At 40.9% G+C, this 20,157-nt stretch overlaps 1 protein-coding gene across 4 annotated transcripts in view; it reads right to left on the bottom strand.

Annotated features, from left to right (window-relative positions):
• SUGCT (succinyl-CoA:glutarate-CoA transferase) overlaps window positions 1–20,157 on the bottom strand; it is a 701,020-nt gene that overhangs the window by 396,986 nt on the left and 283,877 nt on the right. For all 4 annotated transcript variants that reach the window (XM_084796224.1, XM_084796226.1, XM_084796223.1 and 1 more), the window contains one exon: window positions 19,775–19,872. In XM_084796224.1, coding sequence (XP_084652350.1) covers window positions 19,775–19,872 — 98 coding nt within the window. The remainder of the gene's footprint in view (window positions 1–19,774; window positions 19,873–20,157) is intronic.

Genomic DNA, 20,157 nt, shown 5'->3' with positions numbered 1-20,157 from the left:
TGGAGAGTGGGGTATGACTTGCACATGAACTCTGGTGCCTCATATTTGACCATGTCTCCTGGATGAGGAGGCCTGGTGGCACTCAGAGGAAGGATAGCCGGCTACCAAGAAGAGACTTGATACCATATGAGCATATACAGGGGGAGGAGGTCCCCCTCAGTCACAGTCATAGGGGAGGGGAGTAAGGGGGAAATGGGAGGGAGGGAGGAATGGGAGGATACAAGGGATGGGATAACAATTGAGATGTAATATGAATAAATAAATAAAATATATAAAAAGAAATTGTTAGTACATAGAAGTTGATATGACAAGGCTACACAGAGAAGCCCTGTCTCAAAAAACCAAATAAATAAATAAACAAACAAACAAGCAAAGAATAAAAATGACAAAAAGTAATAAAAATTCTCAATATGCTATAAAGCAGTCATACATCAGGCCAGTCTATGACTAATTTACAGTAAGCATATTGCCATACATACCTTATACCTTATGTACACAAAACAATTTTAAATCAATTAAAAAACAAAATTCATAAAAAAAAAAAAAAACTCATGGAGAGATGGCTCAGAGGTTAAGAGCCCTGACAGCTCTTCAAGAGGTCATCAGTTCAATTCCCAGCAATCACATAGTGGCTCACAACCATCTTTAATGTGATCTGATGCCCAATTCTGGCCTGCAGGTGTACATGCAGACAGAGCACTGTATACATAATATTAAATAAATAAATCTTTTTTAAAAAAACAGAATTCACATTGTATGTGTGTGTAACTTTATGTGTGTGTTAACAAACTTCTAAAACAGTTTGAAGATATAGTGTTTATAATATTCTTTTGTCATCAGTGTTTCTCAAACCCTTTGAGAGAGAGAGAGAGATGGGGGTGATTAAAGCAGTCTTGTGGCTTAACAAGTCATACGATGATCTCCACTGGCTGCTAGCACTATAAGACAGGAAACAACCAGACTCTTCCCTGTTGCAGTATTACGGCAAGGCAATCTAACCATTGATAGCTGACACTTTTATGGGCCAGGCTATGTGCCAGGTGCTGTTTTAAGTACTTTTCATAGATATCACATTCAATCCTCACAATAATCTAATGGGGTAAATCCTACTAGCATCCTATTTTATAGACCAGCAGCCTGAACCCCAGGGAGATTTAAGTGATTTGCCAAGGTTACACATAGACAAGAAGAGAATAAGCAACCAGACTGTGTGAGCTCCAGAACGCACACTCTTGTCATATAGTACAAGGAAGCACACCAAAGAGGAAGGCAGCAAATGCGCTCATGGATGGATGGAGCTCATGGCCAACTGGTAAATCTATCAATATGGGAAGCCTATTCTTCACTCATGGTGGAATCTGGGAAAGAAAAATGCACTGAGCACCTCCCTGCTCTGATGCTCTCTAATCACAGAGGTAGTATGGTATGAACTCATTATTTTTGGCCTTTTCTAAAGACAAGAAATTTGTTATGAATGTTTGGAAAAGTCATCCTAAGACTCAAAACAATACTCTGCAGAGAAGGACCTTAACTCATATTTGTTGAAGCAAGGATTATTAAGTACTTTTCTCATGCAGACAAAAGAAAACAGTAAGGATTAATAACCAATACTGTTGTCTTAAAGGCAGCTAATATTAATCCAATTTCATTGCTTTAAATGGGTTTTAAATAGAAATCCAAGAGGAATCCCATAATGCCCTGGGTTTCATCAGAGCCACCGACAAGGCCATCCAAGGTACGTCTGTGGATCATATAACCATGTGACCCCCACCTCAGTAGTTCACACATGCCCAGAGAGTTTAGTTTTCCTAGTTAGTAGCAAAGCTGGTTTCTATTACAAACTTTAATGGAGACTTGCTGATGTCATGTTGGTGAACACTGTAAGAAACAGAAGCAGATAAAGAAAGCGATCTTGTTAGTTTAAATAGAGATGACATCATTTTAAATGGAATAATAAAAAATGTATTTAAGGCCCCAAGTAATAAACACATATGAAAAAACAAGACTCAGCTTAAGAAGAAAATAGAAAAGGAATGGTGTTCTGTGGTTAAGATTTTATACAAGTCAGCATGACACAGAGCATGAGTGACACTAACAAAATTAGTTTACGCAAAGCAAATGAGCCACCTCCACATTGCTGCGGCCCTGCCAGACCCTTACCAGTACTACACAGTGGTGCTTATTGTATGGCAGGCCCTTTATAGTGTCCCTTTAATTCTCTCACATTTTTAGAGCTGAGAATTATTATTATGCCCACTTTATAGAGAAAATAAAATCTCAAGCACCTATAACTAAACTACTATACTGTCTTAATAGGACAGAACGACTGTTGAAATATCAACAGTTTTATTTAAGCTTCAACTTACAGTACCACAACTCTATTTCCCTCTCTTGTCCTCAGACAGCAGTAGATAGAAAGGTGAAAATGCCTCCTTCAGTGTCCTTTGGTCACCTGGATTTCATTGAAAGTTCAGATATTGCCTCCTCCCATTTCAAATCCCTGTTTCTTTGTTTGTGTCTTGGATAACATTTTAGAGGCAACCCTGAGCATCTGGAAGGTGGGGCTGATGGATACATGACCCATGTTCCCATCCTCTGGGGCCATGAATCAGAAATATGTTTCACACCATTTTCAGTGTCCATAGCGTGGCTGAGCTACACTACTGCAATGCCAACTGTGCTATGATGGTTTCAGAAAGTGTAGCCACCATAGATCCATGTGTTTGAATGCTTGGACCATAGGGAGTGGCGCCATTAGGAGGCGTTGAATTGTTGAATAGGTGTGGCTTTGTTGGAGGAAGTTTGTCACTCAAGATCAAGTTATGTCCAGTGTTGACACACTGTCACACAGTCCTCTTCTGCTGCCTGTGGATCAAGATGTAGAACTCTCGGCTCTGTCTCCAGCACCATGCCTGCCTGCATGCCACCATGTTTCCCTTCAGAATGATAATGGATTAAACCTCTGAAACTGTAAGCCAGCCCCAATGAAATGTTGTGTTGTGTTGTGTTGTTGTGTTGTGTTGTGTTGTGTTTATAATAAGAATTGCTGTGCTCGTGAGTCTCTTCACAGCAATGGAAACCTAACTGAGATACCAACCTACCCATAAAAATAAGAGTATGTCCAGGACCACTTTTCATTTACTCCTGCTCTTTGGCATCAATTCCCTGATCGAAGTTGTACCTTAGATTTTTAGCAAAATCGAATTAAGATAATACTTTCTGCTGCTTCTGACTTATCCTAGATAAGTTTAACTAGTATATTTAGCTAATTGTAAGTATTTTGCATTCTTCAGTGTGCTACAAGTAGCTCTGGCATTGGTTAAAGACTCTATTTTAATGAGTTAAACTGGATCTGGGCTTGGGGAGTGGGGAGAAGCCAGCATTATTCTCTCCAGGCCACCTACCAAGCCTGCCAGTGACTGGAAAAGACAGGGAATATCTGAAAGCAAATTAATGGGAGAGAAATGTGAGACATGGATTCTTAGCTTAATCACTGCGGCTCAAATAAAACTTGGACCCTGACCACCCTCCCCAGTAGCTACCCACGGACTCTTAACACTAAATTCTAAAACTGTCTCCTACTCTGGAATATTGAAACTGAGTGCCTGAAGTTATTTTCTTTCTGGATATGCCCAAAGGAGGCCACTGGCACATAGAAACAAATCAAACTTGACAGCAAAGTTGGAAGCTATTTTTCGCTCTTGGCTAAGTGGTTAAATATGTCTGATTCTTGTTGCTGCATTTGTAACTCATTGTGCCACTGTGGCATCATCAAAAGTGCTTCAAGAACAGACAATGGCTGTAGATGTGCCAGTGAGGGTGCTGTACCACCATCTTGTAAAAGAAGCAAGCTCTTTGGGAGGGTGACACACGAAAGCTACTTGCAAGAATAAAGTAGTCTTTTTTTTGTGTGTGGTGAAAATAGTTTTAATCAAATGTCATCTTCAGCTGCTAATGTTGTGTGGGTAAAACTGAAGTAGTCACTTGCACAAAATTATTGACAGTTCTCGAATATACAGCTTTTGCTTATGAGTATTGCTTTAAATGTTTAAATGCTTCATATGGTTGTCGTTAAAATAAGTATGTAAGTTTTATTAAATAATACTGTAAACAACCACAAGACGCATGCATGAATTGTTAGTAGATGTTGCTACTTAATGGCAGAAGTTGTCGGTGGACTGTGTTTCATCAAAGCATCCCCTTTCACACCAAAGAATGAAATGTTTTGTATCATTCAAATAAAAGATGTGCTCCTTTCACTCTTACAACACTGGAGTTTCCTACCTATAAAAAGTCATATATATACATATATATGTTTATATGTATAATTGATATATATCAATTAATCTAGTGAAGAAAACAACTAAAAACAAAACTTTTGACATTATAGAATTTTAGCCATTTTTCTAGAGTAACAAGAAGTTAAAAGTTAGTTATTACGTATGAAGTCAAAGAACATGAATTACTGACAAAGGGCATCTCCATAAATATTATTAATTTCTGACCTTTAACCTGTGTGTTCTGCTTGCTTTTTTTCCTCCTTTATAATCATGGGTTTAGACTAGAACTGCTGGGATGCTTACTAGGTAGAGCAGAGCACAAAAGCTTTCAGCTTGGTTTTGCTGCTGTTTTTATTGTTTTGGTTACTTCTAATATAATGTTGTTTGATTTTTTTTAAAGAAAATGACTTATTATGGGCCAGTGATATAGCTCATCAAGTAAAAGTGATAGAGGACCCAAGTGCACTGCCCAGGACCAACACGAGAAAAGGGAAGAACCGTTTCCCACAAGTTCTCCTCCGCCCCGCACAGGTGTACCACGGCACATGTAAGGCCCTGCCCCTCAAATGCATGTAATGGGAAAATTTAATGGGTTATTTTAATGCAAATAGATGCACTCTTGTGCTTTTTACTCATTTAAATCAATTTAATGACTACTCACATAGTCAATTTAAAAATTCAGGAAACAGAAATATCAGGATTTGAGAATGTAAAAACAAAACCTACTCCTTATGTACCCAGGAAGAGCCAAGTTAAAATCCAGCACCTGTCTTTTGTTTTTCCTCTCTATTGTCATCACATGCAGTCTCTGCTGACACCCATGGTAAGCTGGCTACAGGGCCCCTAATAACACCAGATGCCTTGAATGCTCAAATCTCTTATGCAAATGTTTTTGTATGTCGCTCATTAAGCACAGTCTCCTGTGAATTTCAAACTCCCTGGAAGCTACTTATGATATGCAGCAATGTAAATAGCAGCGTACTGGGGATACCCATGACAAAAGGAAGCACATTCAATGTGGAAAAACAAATTTTTAATGCTTCTGATTGGGAGTTTATTGAAGGAAATAGGGATATGGAAGGCCAATTGTAACCTGTAAGTTTGACTTTAAAAGCTAATATTATATAATAAGCATTTCTCACACAGTTATAAATTCTTAACAAAACTCATTTTCACTGAGAGTATAAATATCATATCTCATTGTTTATTTCCAGCATTGTGGGGAACTTTTATGTGTTTTGTAGCATAAGTTTCCTTTTGTCATTGTAGATGTCTTTACCTTTCCTTTCTAAAGAGTTTCAGTATGGTATCAAGGGTAAAAATCTGAAATGGAATGATCGGGTCATTGGACTCTATGCACCTTTTGCCCAATTACTTTCTCCCTATGGGATATGAATCAATAGGTCATATATACATTTGGTGATATTAATTATTTCATTGTTAGGTATATGAGTGATTAAAAAGAAAAGCTTATTTTGGTCATTGTAATGTCTATGTTTGGTCTCCAATGAGACTGAGTGCTTGTCCCATGTGGGTCTGACACTAGGATTCCAGGTGTGAGAGTCATTTCTTTGGTCAATCTCTGGAGTTTCTGTTGAGATTTTTCCATGAGATATGTCAGTCACCTTACTTGAAACTAGCTAAACACTCTGTAATTCTTATCCAAACTACCTCTGCAGGCTAAAATTTCATTTGGGCATAAGCATTGGAACCATTAATACACAGTACAACTGTTGTTGCCAGCTTCCGTGCTCTAGAAAAAAAAATAGGCTTTCCTTAAATCTACCTAGAGAATTATTTCAGTTTAGCAAATAACCATCCTGAGATGTTTGGGCTATCTTGTTGGTACTCTCTCCATCTGAGTCTCTGGGGCTATTGCTGCTAAACATGCCTGGAATTGCTTCATCCCATTTTTGTTTCTGCACATTCATTTTGGACTTAGTAACATGCTAAGAAGTTTTTTAATATTATATTTGGTATCTTAGTACTTTTTGATCTAACAGGTTTATCCATGGTAATAGCAACCTGTATTTTAGTGCATACTGAGGGCTTCTTCATCCTCCCTTGTCTCCACTATTGTAGACAGTGGCATATTAAATTATTAACAATCACATTTCTAACAGTTTCTCTGCTTTATTTTTTATTTTAGACTATACTGCTATATGTTGATATGTCTGAAAACAGCTTGAAACCATCCCTTGAACTTATTTTCCAAAACCAATTTATCTAAATGGCCACCAAAAAAAGCCAATCCCAGAGCCACAAAGATCCAGGCCAGCATTTTTATTTGCCTTTTTTGTTTCCATTCATTAAATTGAACAGAGTACTGAGACTTAAATAAACTCAGACATTCCAATGTCTGGATTTTTCTTTTTCTAAAGTTAGCAAATGAGAAAAGAAAAAACAATTCACAAAAGAGGGGGAAAAGGGTCATTAAGAAGGGAGAATGTAAATTTATAAATTGCAATGTTAAAATTTTATTCCTATACGGATATTTGTAAGAGAGAGGTAGAGGTGGGGAAAGGGTGGAAGAGAAAGGAGGAATAAGAAAATGAATGGAAGAGGGAGGGGTGATGGAGGGAGGGAGGGAAGCAAAGAAAGAGAGGAAGGCAGGGACAAGAGCAGAGAAGGGGCAAGGACAGACTGATTTCAGCCAGAAGTACTGGAAACGTAAAGTTTATGGCTAGGAAAAGTGTAGCCATTCTGTAAGTGCTCTGGGGAAGGGACTGGCCACCAAGAGACTCCAATTCGGGCCTCACCAGTGGACTGTGTGAAAGTAAGAAAATGCCTGAAATGAGAACTCAGGCAGATCCAGTCTGACTTAGAAGCAGCAAGAAACCTGACAAAACTATGAAGGATTGTCTAGGGTACAGGGGACAGGAGGCCTGACCACTAGTGAATATCCTGGAACAAGTGACACAAATCGGGACTCTGCTGCTGAGATGATAACTGTCATCACAGAAAGACAAGCGAAGCCGGCCTTTGGCGGCAACGTTAGCTCATTCAAGAGCAAAGACTAAGGGAGGCCCATACTGTGAAGCTAAAGCTAAGGGAATAAAGCTAAGAGAGACTCATACTGTGAAGCCAAAGCTAAGGGAATAAAGCTAAGAGAGACTCATGCTGTGAAGGCAAAGCTAAGGGAATAAAGCTAAGAGAGACTCATGAAGCCAAAGCTAAGGGAATAAAAAGCCAAAAGAACAGGATTCAGGCAGGTGGGAAACTTGGTGGGAGAAGCAAACGTGAGTGTCATCTCTAGCTTGGGTAAATCTCTAGATTATCTACTGCGAAAGTCAAGACTGAAACAAGCGTGTCCAGAGACCTGTGGAGAGCTTACTCACCTACCGGGAATGACTTTAAAGCTGGCCCATGACGCCTCCCACCAGCTTTCCAAGGATCTCTGGCCCATCGCGATACAGTTCAATTTAAGTTTCTACACTAGGTAGGGTTAAATTTGATGTTGTTCCAACATCTGTCTCATTCACAAGGTGTTTCAGACTCCAACAGTCTACAACTTGAAAATGATATACTAAGTTCCAATGGAGGAATGAGAGCACTAAATGTTTTATCTGGGGAAGCAGATCTTATGGTCTCTTGCCCCCTATCCCCATGCCATCCCTATGCACACGTATCAATACCCCACACCTGCCACCCAGCTTTTTCTTCTAGAAGTTAGTGTGGAGTGGTTTATAGCTGTCCTGGAAACCCATGGAAAGGCCAGAGAGTGGCTGAAACTCCATTCTCTCTCCACTCAAGTAGAGACATCATTTGATTCTCGGTCACAAAGGCGTCTGTCACAGGGTGAAAAGTGCCCTGGTCACAGAAGCTTCTCCAGAGTGGCAGTAGCCTGCAAGCCAACGGGATGATTCCCAGAGCTGGCGTCCTTTATTTTGCCCTCCAGGCTGGTCTTATAATAACAACATGGCCTTAAATCTCTCTCCAAATAGCCAACGTTTAGAAAATGTACTACATCAAATATAGACATTTTACAAGGGGCCATCTATTAGCAGAGCTGCCAAGGAATGCATAAGAAAACAAATGTGACCCTCACCAAACATCAACCCCATTTATCCAAATTAGCCCTGCTGCAGTAGACACGAGATAAACTGACAATGCTATGATTCAGAGCAGTAGGAAGGACTGGGGGAGGGGCTGTAACAAGCTAAGTGTGTAGTTTGAGGACATATATAAATCACACAAAGTGCATCCTCATGAGATGCTAATGGAAGTCAGGAAAGGGGGGCTGGCAGAGAAGATCTTAAAATGTGATCATGTGTAATACTAGACTGACAAAACTGTTTCAGAGGGAGAAAACAATAAGTTTCTCTGTGGATATTTAAAGCTTGTAGACATATGAGAGTTGATGGCTGCCAGATTTGAGGAACAGTAGAAGGCATCAGTGTGTGTTTCAGATGAAACTCATGGGCTTCTGGCTGCTCAAAGCTTTTTCTCCGCTTACCACAGGTAGCTAGTTCTTAGTGATTTCTCCACCACCTCTATATTAAGACCCAGTCTGATGGAAAGGCCTTTTTATACTAGGGAATCTGACTCCCTTAGCTCTCCTGAAACTATGTGAAACTTAAAGGTTAAAAAAAAAGCAAACTATAATTTTAGAACATCAGATCCTCTGAAACCAGCAAACTATGTGTAAGGAAGAACTATATTACATGAAATATAGGATCTTTCCAGCCTTTCACAATGATAAAAGCTCTCCTTTTGTCTCAGCAAACCAAGTAGGCCATGAATCCTCTGTGCAAATAAACGGAACCCAGCCAGGAGGCTGATGCATAGCACCTACTCATTGTTTAACGGTGAAACAGTTGGAACTGTGAAAGGCAGGGAAGACAGTACAAGAGTGGAATGACATGAAGGAGGAAAGACTGAAAAACTTAACCCAGAACTCAAAGAGAGTTTGAATACCTTGGCGGAAGCAGTTCACAAACACTCTGCCCTAGCTGTTAAATCATTTGCTATGGCCTTGTTTGTCTCTTCTGGAATAAGGCTGCCTCCTTGGGACCTTATAGTGTTCTTAGTATGTTATTTTAACAGAAGTTGATAGTTAAGAGAAAAATGGACACTGAAGGCTTGGTTTGTGAACTTTTGGAGGTAGCAAAGACTCTGTTAATGATGTTCATGGCACATATAATGTGAAAGTAAGTCTTTCCTCTACTGGGCAATCAATGTTTTTTAGCTGTGTTTGAAAAATCAGATGTAATTAATAAAAGAACATCATTTTGAGAGGAAATAGTCTAGGAAATAGTCCCTCATGGCCAGGACACAGAAGCTGTAGTCCAAGGGACACCAGGGCTGCATCTTAAGCTGGTAGCTGAATTTGTAAATATTTAAGTGTCTCCCATGGTACTGGTTTAGGTGACATGAAAGCTAGGGGATTGAAGGAGAGAAGTTAAGCTTTGGCACAATGTGGCAGGGTTGGAATTCTGGCAGAAAGGGCAAAAAGGGCACTGGTGAAGGTGCAGCCTCAGTTTCAGTGAAAAACCTATCATATTGGAAATGCCAAGACCACGGAAGCCTGCCAATGGCAGTGTCCAGTGTGGGGTGGATCCTGCCTGCGCCTGTAAGATATGCTGTGTGTGCTGTGGATGTCAGCGCTAGAGAACGGGAGCTACTCATAAATGATGAAGCATAAATCATCTTGGATGAGTCTCAGAAGGCAGATACTGAGCTATAGGATTTGAGCTACACCACTAGACTTGATTTTCTCCTAAGTATGATTGTTTCTATGCCTTGGTTCTCCCTCTTGGTACCAGAACACAGCTTAATTCTCAATTATATAGGAGCCCAAAGTTAAGAGCCGTTAGATAATTTAAAGAGACTGGTTTGAACTTTTAAACCATATTAATTTTTATAGACTCAGAGACTTTTAAAGTGGTACTACATTTTATGTTTTATTTTTAAAATAACATCTTGATGACAAACAAGACAGGAAAAAAATTGCTGTTTAAGAGTGATGTGTCTGCAAGTCAAAGTTGGCATGAGGTTGTCAACTTTACACATCCAAGAAGATGAAACCTCAATTAAGTGGTTTCTCCCATAGTTTGACATCCGAGCATGTCTGTGGGACATTTTCTTGATTGCTAGTTGATATAGGAGAACCCAGCCCACTGTAGGCACTACAATCCCTAACAGGTGGGCCCGAGCAGTTCAAGGAAGGTAAGTGCCTACAAGAGCCTAGAAACAAGCCGGTAAGCCGCAGTTGCTGTGGTCTCTGCTTCCATTCCTACTGAGGGTTCAGATTTCTACATGATGGACTGCCTAGGCTTCTATAGTCTGTAAGCCAAATAAACCCTTTGCTCTCCGGTTGCTTTTGGTCAGAATGTTTTATGACAGCAACAGGAAAACAAACTAGAACAGACACTTAAACACAGAATAGCAACTAAAGGACACATTGAAGTGTTTTATTCCTAAGCAAAGAGAGCTGCACCGTAACCTCCAATTCCATTGCCCACACTAAGGATCAAGTGTCTCTTGAAAGGGGATGGACCAGGGGCAACGAAGACCCACTTCAAAGGGTTTCAAAAACTCTAGGCCCTATTAATAGGCACACTAGTAAAATAGTACAAAGTTAAGTGTATTCCCAAGTCCTGAAGCTATTTTAATTTCCTGAAGTTATCCAGAAAAAAACTTTTCTAAGCTACAAGGCCCAGGCCAACTGAAATCTTACTTTACTTTGCGAGAACCAAATTAAACCACAACAATAATACTCTGCTTATATCATTTCAATCAAGATTTCTGATTGACAGCTGAATGCTACTTTATTAAATAAAAATTTCCAAAATTAATGATTGTAATGGCTATGGCTTAGCAGAAAAAAAATACATGAACTCCCAAATACATGAACTTTGTGAATTAATAAAAATAATTATAACTAGAAGTCATAAAAACAAATGATCAGCATTTGGTCACAGTGGTACATGAATGTAATTCTGGTATTTAAGAGGCGGTAGACAAGAGTTCAAGGCAGTGCTGAGCTACATGGAAAAGAACTGTAGTTTAAAACTTGTTATAGTGTAAGTGATGATTCTTGAAGATTGATGTCTTTCTCTGTGATGGTTTGAAATGTCCCTCCCAGGCTCATGTTTTAAATGTGTGTCCCACCTGAAGGTGCTACATAGGGAGGCTTTGGACTCTCTGAGAAAGTGGCTTCCTGAATCAAAAAAAAAAAAAAACAAAAAAACAGTAGGTCTGTGATTTGCATGCTATCCCTGGCTTTTCTTCCTGTCTTCTCTGCTTGCTGATCCACAGTGACTTGAATGGCCTCTGTCCCCCTATCCCATCACCATGAACAGAGCTATTCTACCAAACTTTTCCTGCTCTGGCAGACTGAAACCCTTTGAAAACTTCTATGAAAAATTTAAGTAATTCCTCTCATTTTCTGCACATTTAGTCATACTAACACAGAAGTAACTATATACTCTCCAATAGCCAGGGCATGTGGCATACACTGCACCGTGCATCTGTTCACAGCTTGTTCCCTGGTGATAGTGCTCATGTGATGGAGGTGTGGCCATGCGCCCCTAACTCACAAGAACTGGAGCCTCAGGGAAGTCAGAGAATTGGTTCAAGATGAGAGTTAGTTGCAAGAAGACTGTCGCCTCAAGTTCAGGTTTTCTGACACTGTGTGACCATGAGTCTCTACAGTTCCTGACTATATCAGATTCTCTCTCTGGCTTTGTAGGCCCTAACACTGGAACCTTCCCTGTTTGGCCAGTCCAACTCTGCTCAGCGAGGATAGCTCTGTTCAACACCGACTTGTCTACTTGACAGATTCGTGCAATTGACAGATAATTTACTGAATTTCAGAAACCCAAACAAATATGAGAAACAAAAAATCAAAATTATATACTTTAGAAATTTACTCTCTTGTCAAAAGAAAGGGAAGGGACTGTCAGTGACAGCTTATTGCAAAATAAGCCATGAGGCAATGGCCTAGGAAAGTGGCTTGCAATAGACAGACGAGGCTGGAAGAACAAGCTCCTGGCCCTGTGTTTACTTGAAAGACCAAACGGCTCTCGAATGCATGGGTAAATGGATAAATGAAAGTCTGGGCCACACCTTAAAGACCAGCATGTGGTTCTCTGTCTCGCTGAACAAGACCCCAGGTCAATGACATGTATTTTTTAAAAAGCGGTTTGAACTTTTCCTTAGAGCTTGGGAGCATCCCACAAAGACCTAGCAGGAAAGTGTAATTATCCCCTTTACCTAAGGGTACCAAGATGCAGAGAACAGAAGGCCTAAAGGGGCGATTTGTGCTTAGCAACCTGATGCTGATGTAGATCTCTAGTGTGACTCAGTTAACACATTGCTGACAGCAGACATGGGAAGTGGGGAATGGGGTGTAGAGTGGGAGGATGTCTGTAAGTCAGCACAAAATGGCTGACCCTGCTGCCACAGCATTCCAAAAGTAGCAGTGTTGTAATCCACTATATAACTACTTTTGGCAGAGCAGCATTTTTGTGTGGTTCTGTATAGATATGACCTTGAGGTTGGAGGCCTGAGACTTTGAATGAGTCTATACCTTGGCCAAACTGACTGTATTGGTCTGCAGGCCTATGTGCTGCCTACCTATAGCAGCCCTTGCGTGCCACCTGAAATCTGAGTCCCTGCCTGCCTTACAGCCTCTGCTCAGAGTGAAGAAGGTATGTCTTATCTGCTTGTGAGTTCCCAAAATCTCTTCAATCTCCTGGCCTCTGGTAACCCTCCCTCCTCCCAGAATAGGGTCATGGACCTCACACAAAATTTCAGCGTTGTTTGTTTTGTTTTATTCTGTGTAATTAATATTTAATAGGTACCTTTGAGCTTATAGTCCCCCCCCCTTTAACACTGAATATTTGTTCTAGGTTCAGGTCTCAAAAAATTTGTACATTTCTATTAAAAAATATGATGACAGATTAGAGGAAAGATTTAATATAAATTCTTATAATTAACACCTCTTTTTAGAAATTGCTGAAACAAAACATTTTATCTCAAATAATTCACTATAGTAAACTTTAAAGTTAAGTAAGTCACAACCATATACCTGAGACTTTATTTAAGAGGGCAAGCCAGCCAACGACAGCAGGCGATTTGTGCAGCATGCAGCTTCTGTTCCTGAGGAAGCAGCACAGTACTGTTAGCAGTGACTTCTGGATTGTGCCAAGAGACACTGGCTTTACATTAGTAAGATTTTCCCAGAGTTTAAAAGTTCCATCCATGTCATTCCAACCTACTTTTGTTTCTCTCTCTTTGGAATTTTTTTGAATCATTTGAAATTAGCTCCAGTGATTATTTCTGTTTTTAATAATAACCTTTCCTTCCCCACTTAATCCCATCTGTCCTTCCAGAGTCCAGACAAGTGGCATTGCCTCCAAGAAGCCTTCCCTGGCTGGCCTAGGCTGAAACAGTTGCCCGTTTCTTGGCTCCACAGCACACCAGCCGCCCTGGCACTAGGCACACTGGGCTAGTGTGGAGTTCATTCACTGCTTGATGTATTTGCTTTCCTAATTAGACTAGAAACTCCTCAAGAGCCCAGGCTTTACATTTCACCCCAGTGTCTGTTGAATGGAGTATCTAGACAAAGGGCAAAAAGTGTCAGGAGAGCAGGGAGGAGGCAGGGAATACTATGACTCTTATTTCTACTTCTTCCATTGCTTTCCTGCCCATCGTCCTCGTTTCATGGCCTCCTGGCATTTCTCCCCAGGCAACAACACATCATCTTCATCCTTCTTTTCTTAGATGGATCACACATGATGACTTTCACTCTTGTGGTCCTAACTATTACAAAAATGCTGACCCAGGATGCTGGTCCACTCACACAGGTTGAAGAGCCAGCTCCATAGCATCGCAAAGATGGGATGTGCTTGCCAGAACCTGGACAAATCTGTTGCTTGGGCTCCTTGTGTTTTAGCTAAGGTTCAATATGTTTTAGCTTTACCTGGTGTTCAACACTAACAGCTGGGTAAACAAGAGTCTCTGCAACACTCAGGATAAAATGGCAAGCTCAAGGGAAAAGCCTTCCACTTTACAAAGAGGAAAAAAAAACAGATTTGCTGGCAGGCACAGAGGGGACGAGGAACACCTGAGAGCCCTGGAGGGAACTGTGTGTGCTGGCTACAGAAACGGTTGATGACCAAAGCAGGCAGCCGAGGCTCACAGAAAGCCTCCCACTGTACTCCAGGAGAACAAAGTAAAGCCTTGCACAGGCACTCCAAGCAGTCTAAGGATTCCACACTGTACAAAGGGAATTCCTGATTCTACAGACTTCACATGAACCCTACTGTGGCAAAGATGGAAATACTCACTGCTGAGGAAAATTCTTGGAAGATTATGAAACACCCTAGGAAATCCATATGTCTGCTGAGGAGCATACACTTGTAAAAATCTGTCAATGCTTCAGCTTTCAGTGTGGGGTGTCAAGTTGAGTGCGAGAAATGAGTTTCTTGTGAGTCCATCATGCCTAGAGTTTGTTTTTAAAGTTATCTGCACTGCTCATTCATTCCCAGAAATCCTTGTATATATTTTACATATTCTAAAGATGAGCATAGAAGGTGATGCATGGTAGTAAAGTACCTATGTTTAATAACAGACAACAGGCAAAACCCAGGTGCATTCACATGGTCTAAAAATCTGTTTTCACTTCAAAAGGGATTGGCAAACACTAGGAAAAAAATTAAGAAAAGACAATAAAAAGCTAATACACTCTAGTTGTAATACTTTTTTGAAACCAGGAAAAAGTTTTAAAGAAAATGTTATATGAAAAGCATGTTCAAAAAAAAACACAAGAAATGTCTTCTAGAAAGTCTGCACGTGTCCAGGGAACTGGGTGTCTTGGCGGTATCTTTATGCCTTTTTCTTAATGCTCAGAACAGTCCTTGGTATGTAGTAGGTAATCTACATTTGTGAAAATAAAAGAGTGAGGAAATGCATAAACAAATTTGAGGGAGCCCAGTGTTGAGTACTACATGTTACCAGCAAAATTGGGCTTCCTCTAGAGGTTCATAGTCTTCTTAATGGAAGAACTTAAGAACAATTCAGCTGGAAAATCAGGGTCAATTTTATTAGCATTTAAAAGAAAAATTACAAGGCAGTATAGCTGTAACCTCAGTCGCTGCCTGGATGCGGGACATGGAAAAGAGGACACAAGAAAGCAATGGTTTCAAGGCTAGGTCTAGGGGGTCAGTGAGGGGACCATGTGGCAAAGGGGAGGTACCTTACAAGAAAGCATGAAGAAGCCCAGAGCACTAGAGGAAGTTAGGGTAGGTCCTCACTCATATCCAAAAGAAAAAGAAGAGAAAAGGCAGTTTCACCTTTGTGAGTTGGTACTTAGACCTAACAGAGCTTCACAGCGGCTCCATAGCAACTGTACAGAGAACAAGGATTCTGGGGAGGAGAAGTGCATGATCTCATTAAGAGGACAGGTACTCCTTCCATAGCTAGCATGGCAGTACCTGAACTGGCCTTCTTGTTGGCTGTTTCCTTAACTAGGTGATTTACTGGCCCTACTGGATTAAGTCTTATGTTTGGGGGTATATTGGAATACTAGGTGCTCCCTGTCAAGTCAGAGGAAGATTCCATTGCCCTGCATGGAATTGCCTTCCCTTAATGGGCCTCAACAGAGCCCTGACTAAGGCTCCTGTGACAGAAGCACCCGCAATGGAAACCCCGTGAGCTTCTGTGGCCTCGCCACCGCAATGAAGTTTTACCGGCTTGGTGTTACTGAGATACCTTGAATTTTGTAGCAAGTAAAGATTTCCCTTTGACACTTCAGGTTAAGTATGACTATAAGTTGCTGCTGAGCAATCTTATTTTATAACCCCTGACACCCTCCTCAATAAATCCTTTAGTTGACCAATTAAGTATCAACCTAATTATAACGCCCACCTTTATTTCCACAATTTGATTTGCTTGTCACCTCTCTCGATGTCTGTGACCCATTCTCAGCTTTTCCCTCGCTCCCTTAGCCTAGGGCACAGCACCTTATGAGCAGCTTCCTTAACTTCACCATATGCCCTCAGCCTTAGAGTCTTCCTCCACATGTCTGCTGAATGCCTTCCCTCAATTCCGACAGGCCCTGCTCAAACCTCATGTTATTCCTACAGGCCCCCATGATGCATGCATGAGATGACACCGTCCTCGTTCCCAGTCCTTGGTATGTGTCCTTTCCCTTCCCTGGGTTGTCCTTCAATAGTGTCCTTTCCTATTTTACTTACCTATCTTCAGTGCTTATAACCTAGATACTTATTAAGCAAGAGCCTCCATTAAGTTAATATTGAATTAATAAAAAAACAAGTGCAACGTGACTATGTCATTGCAAGGGGGAGATATGGTATATGAAAAGAGTGTGGTCCTTAAAACCGTTTTCTATCCATTCGCTGTACACATACCCTGTGGTGGTGTGAATGAGATGGCCAGCATGGGCTCATATGTTTGAATGCTTGGTCCCCAGCTGGCAGAGCTGCTTGTGAAGGATTAGGAGGTCTGTCTCATTATTGCAGAAGATTTGTCACTGGGAGGTGGGAACTGGGGTTTCAAAAGCCCACACCTTTCCCAGTTGGCGCTCCCTCTCTCTCTGTCTCTGTCTGTCTCTGTCTCTCTGTCTCTCTCTGTCTCTCTCTGTCTCTCTCTCTCTCTCTGTCTCTCTCTGTCTCTCTCTGTGTCTCTCTCTCTCTCTGCCTCTGTCTCTCTGTCTCTGTCTCTCTCTTCTCTTCTTCTTCTTCTTCTTCTTCTTCTTCTTCTTCTTCTTCTTCTTCTTCTTTTCTCTCTCTCTCTCTCTCTCTCTCTCTCTCTCTCTCTCTCTCTCTTTGTCTCTCTCTCTCTCTGTCTCTCTCTCTTTCTCTGCCTCCTGCTTGGGGAAAAGGATGTTAGCTCTCAACTACTGTTTCAGCACCATGTCCCCTGACATGACAGTCATGGACAAACCCTCTGGAGCTGTAAGTCCCCAATGAACATTTTGTTCTCTAAGTGCCTTGGTCATGGAATCACAACAATTGAAAAGAAAGTAAGACATAAACTAGACTTCAGAACTTGCATCTGTGATGAGGAAGGAGAACCACATATATCTGGCCTGAAGTTGACACGTAACACACACAGTCCTTCTCCTTCCTTTCCCCCTGCCTGCTAATGTGTCGCTGTTTCCATGGGACAAACTAAAAATGATTCACAAGTTCTGAAATGATTGAAAGGAAACGTTTTAGGTCAAGACCACAACACTGAACAATGCAGACCCTTGAGCAATGTCGCCCCCAGAACTAAGGCCCATTTTGCTTGTGTTTGACACAGGCTGGATGTGAGGTAGAAACTGGGTACTTTCTCTCCTAATGGTGCCACCATCTGTTTGGGAACCCAGGAAAAAAAGCAAGAGTGAAGCTATGTGGCTTCATAGCAACGTAGAACTAGCCATGGAGCTCCAGCTGCTTCAGGACAGTGCTAAGTCTGGGAGAGAAGACAGAATACAGAAAATGGGAGTGTGGCCAGAGAAGGGGCCCCCAGTTAAAATGAGTCAGGAAACAGCACACAGGAAACTTCAGTGACGTTAGCCTGTGAAGGAGCCTAGATTTCAAGCTGAATAGACTGGGCTTAGTCCTATAATGTGTGGAAAGCCACTAAAGTTTTTACAATACTGGAAAAAAAAATCCTACGATGAGAATGACAAAGCTTGGGGTATTTGTGAAGACTTCTGAAAACCGACCACTAACAGTATTAATGCACAGAGAAGTACTCGTTCAGAGAGCCAGAAGCTGTGCATGTAGATGGGATGAATAAACACGCTAATCTTGCCCGCTCCCCACTACTGGATATACCCTGGATGAGAATGCACTGGAAGTATTGAAAATTATAAAAATACCACAAGAAGTCAATACACCAAGAGAGGGTAGTATGCCAACTGGCCTTCAAAGCAACAACAGTAAAGAGACGACTCTGCAATCTGCATTCCCTCCCGGGTCATCATCAGGTTCTTCCTTTCAATGGGCTTCCTTATTCTTTCTTGAATGTGAGTTAAAAATAACGACCCTACGAGTTCAAAAATGTTTAAATACTGACGTGTGTATAAAAACGTGAAATGCTCCTTGATTACCTAAAATTGACAAAATTTAAATTTATATATTACAGAGTCTGCTAAGAGCCTTTAAACAGTAGAATTTTATAACTGAACTAACAGCAGAATCAAAGTTTTAGGGCATAGGAAAGCCTAATTTTGTGTGTCCAGGTGCTACCAAAGTGCTGGTGCCCTAATAACAAGATGATACGTGCCTCTGCCTGAGTTCGTATTGTTCTTGGGATCTGCTCTCCTCACAGCACAGTCATGATTTCTTTAGTTTATCAAAGAGCTTTTGACAAGGTTCTCACAAGTGCCTATTATTGAGACTTGGTAACCATGGTGTGAAAGGAAAAGTCCTATCAATGAATTAAATGAATTAAAAATGCTTTAGAGACAAAGAGGCAACAAGCAGAGATGAATGGGTAATTCTCATGCGCAGGAAGGTTAATCATAAAGGCCTGTGAGGCTCTTCAGTAGAAGCAGAATTATATTTAACCAATGATGAGGAAAGGGGCACCCAATTTTCTTTCCCATACGCTGTGTGCATCAGCCCCACACAGAACATTTGGCACATGGAATAGATACAGTGCAGAGAAGTACTTAGGATCCAGAAAGGAACAAATGAGTAAATGAATACGAAGAATTTCATGGAAAGGTCTGAAAATGCAAGGCAACAGACTTCGAAAGATTATTAGCATAACTTCACTTTCTAAGAACTTCAATTCGTATTACATGGAATTACATGGACATTTGAACAAAGCCCTGAGTCAGTGGCATGACAAAAGCAAATCTTCAACACTGAATGACAACACATGTGAGCATTTGGAGGCAGAAAACCCAAGGAGACTATTTCTACAGACCGAGAAGTTTAGTTGCAAACAATGTGAAACTGATGTGAAATTCAAAAATTGGTATATGTTTTCCAAAAGTACAACCTGACCCTCAATTAATATGAATCTTTTATGACTTAATCTGGAAATTCCCATCACACCAAGGGCCTAGGAAATCTAACAATCTCTTAGGTTCACCTCCACGTATTTGGTGTCCTTATCTACAAAATGGGAACATTAGGACTTACTTCACAGGGTGGCCATGAGGGTTAAACACGATGATGTATAGAGCATTTCACACAGTGGAAACATGACTAGTGTTAAACTCTTGCTGTGCTGGTTGTTAACAGTGTATGATGCGCCAAATCCAAAAAGCTACAGAGCACAGAGAAACGACCTAATTGTAATCACTGCGACTTTGTTTACAGCACCGTTAGGAGTTGGTATTTAATAAAACATTTAAATACTTTCAAGTGTTTTTTTTCACAATGACAACAACTTTAAGATGTCTTTTCATTAAGGGATTTGGGATATGGAAGAGAATTACAAACCGATATAAAGACAGGGAGGGCAGGCAAAGCCTTGGACAGGGGTAAACAGATGAGTCATTTCGGTGTCAGGTCCAAGCTTACCTTGCAGATAGGATTTTCACAAGCTCTTTTCGATTCTGTACCCGAAGATGGTTCGTTCTATACTTGGAATCAGCAATCAGTTCAGGCAAGTTCAAGATCTAAAAGGAAAAGAATAAGGTCTAACGCGCAAGCTTTCCACACACCATTAGGTCCCGGTTAACTGCAACATTCAGGATCTGCCTCTCCCTTCTTATTTTGTCCTCACACCTCTCTACAAGGGGAGAGAAGCAGCAACATACAACTGAAAAAAAAAAAACCACACTGGTGAATGCGTCTTGTCAATTATATGAGAGTGCCTACATGCATTTATAGAAAACCTACAGTCGTCATATATCTTAGAGCCGCAGGCCTAGTTGTTCCACATGTTAATAAAATACTATCTA

This window comes from Acomys minous (genome assembly GCF_964271855.1).
Source record: "Acomys minous genome assembly, chromosome: 9".
Taxonomy (NCBI): domain Eukaryota; kingdom Metazoa; phylum Chordata; class Mammalia; order Rodentia; family Muridae; genus Acomys; species Acomys minous.
The sequence above is the reverse complement of the archived record's forward strand: the minus strand, read 5'-3'. Positions and strand labels throughout refer to the sequence as shown.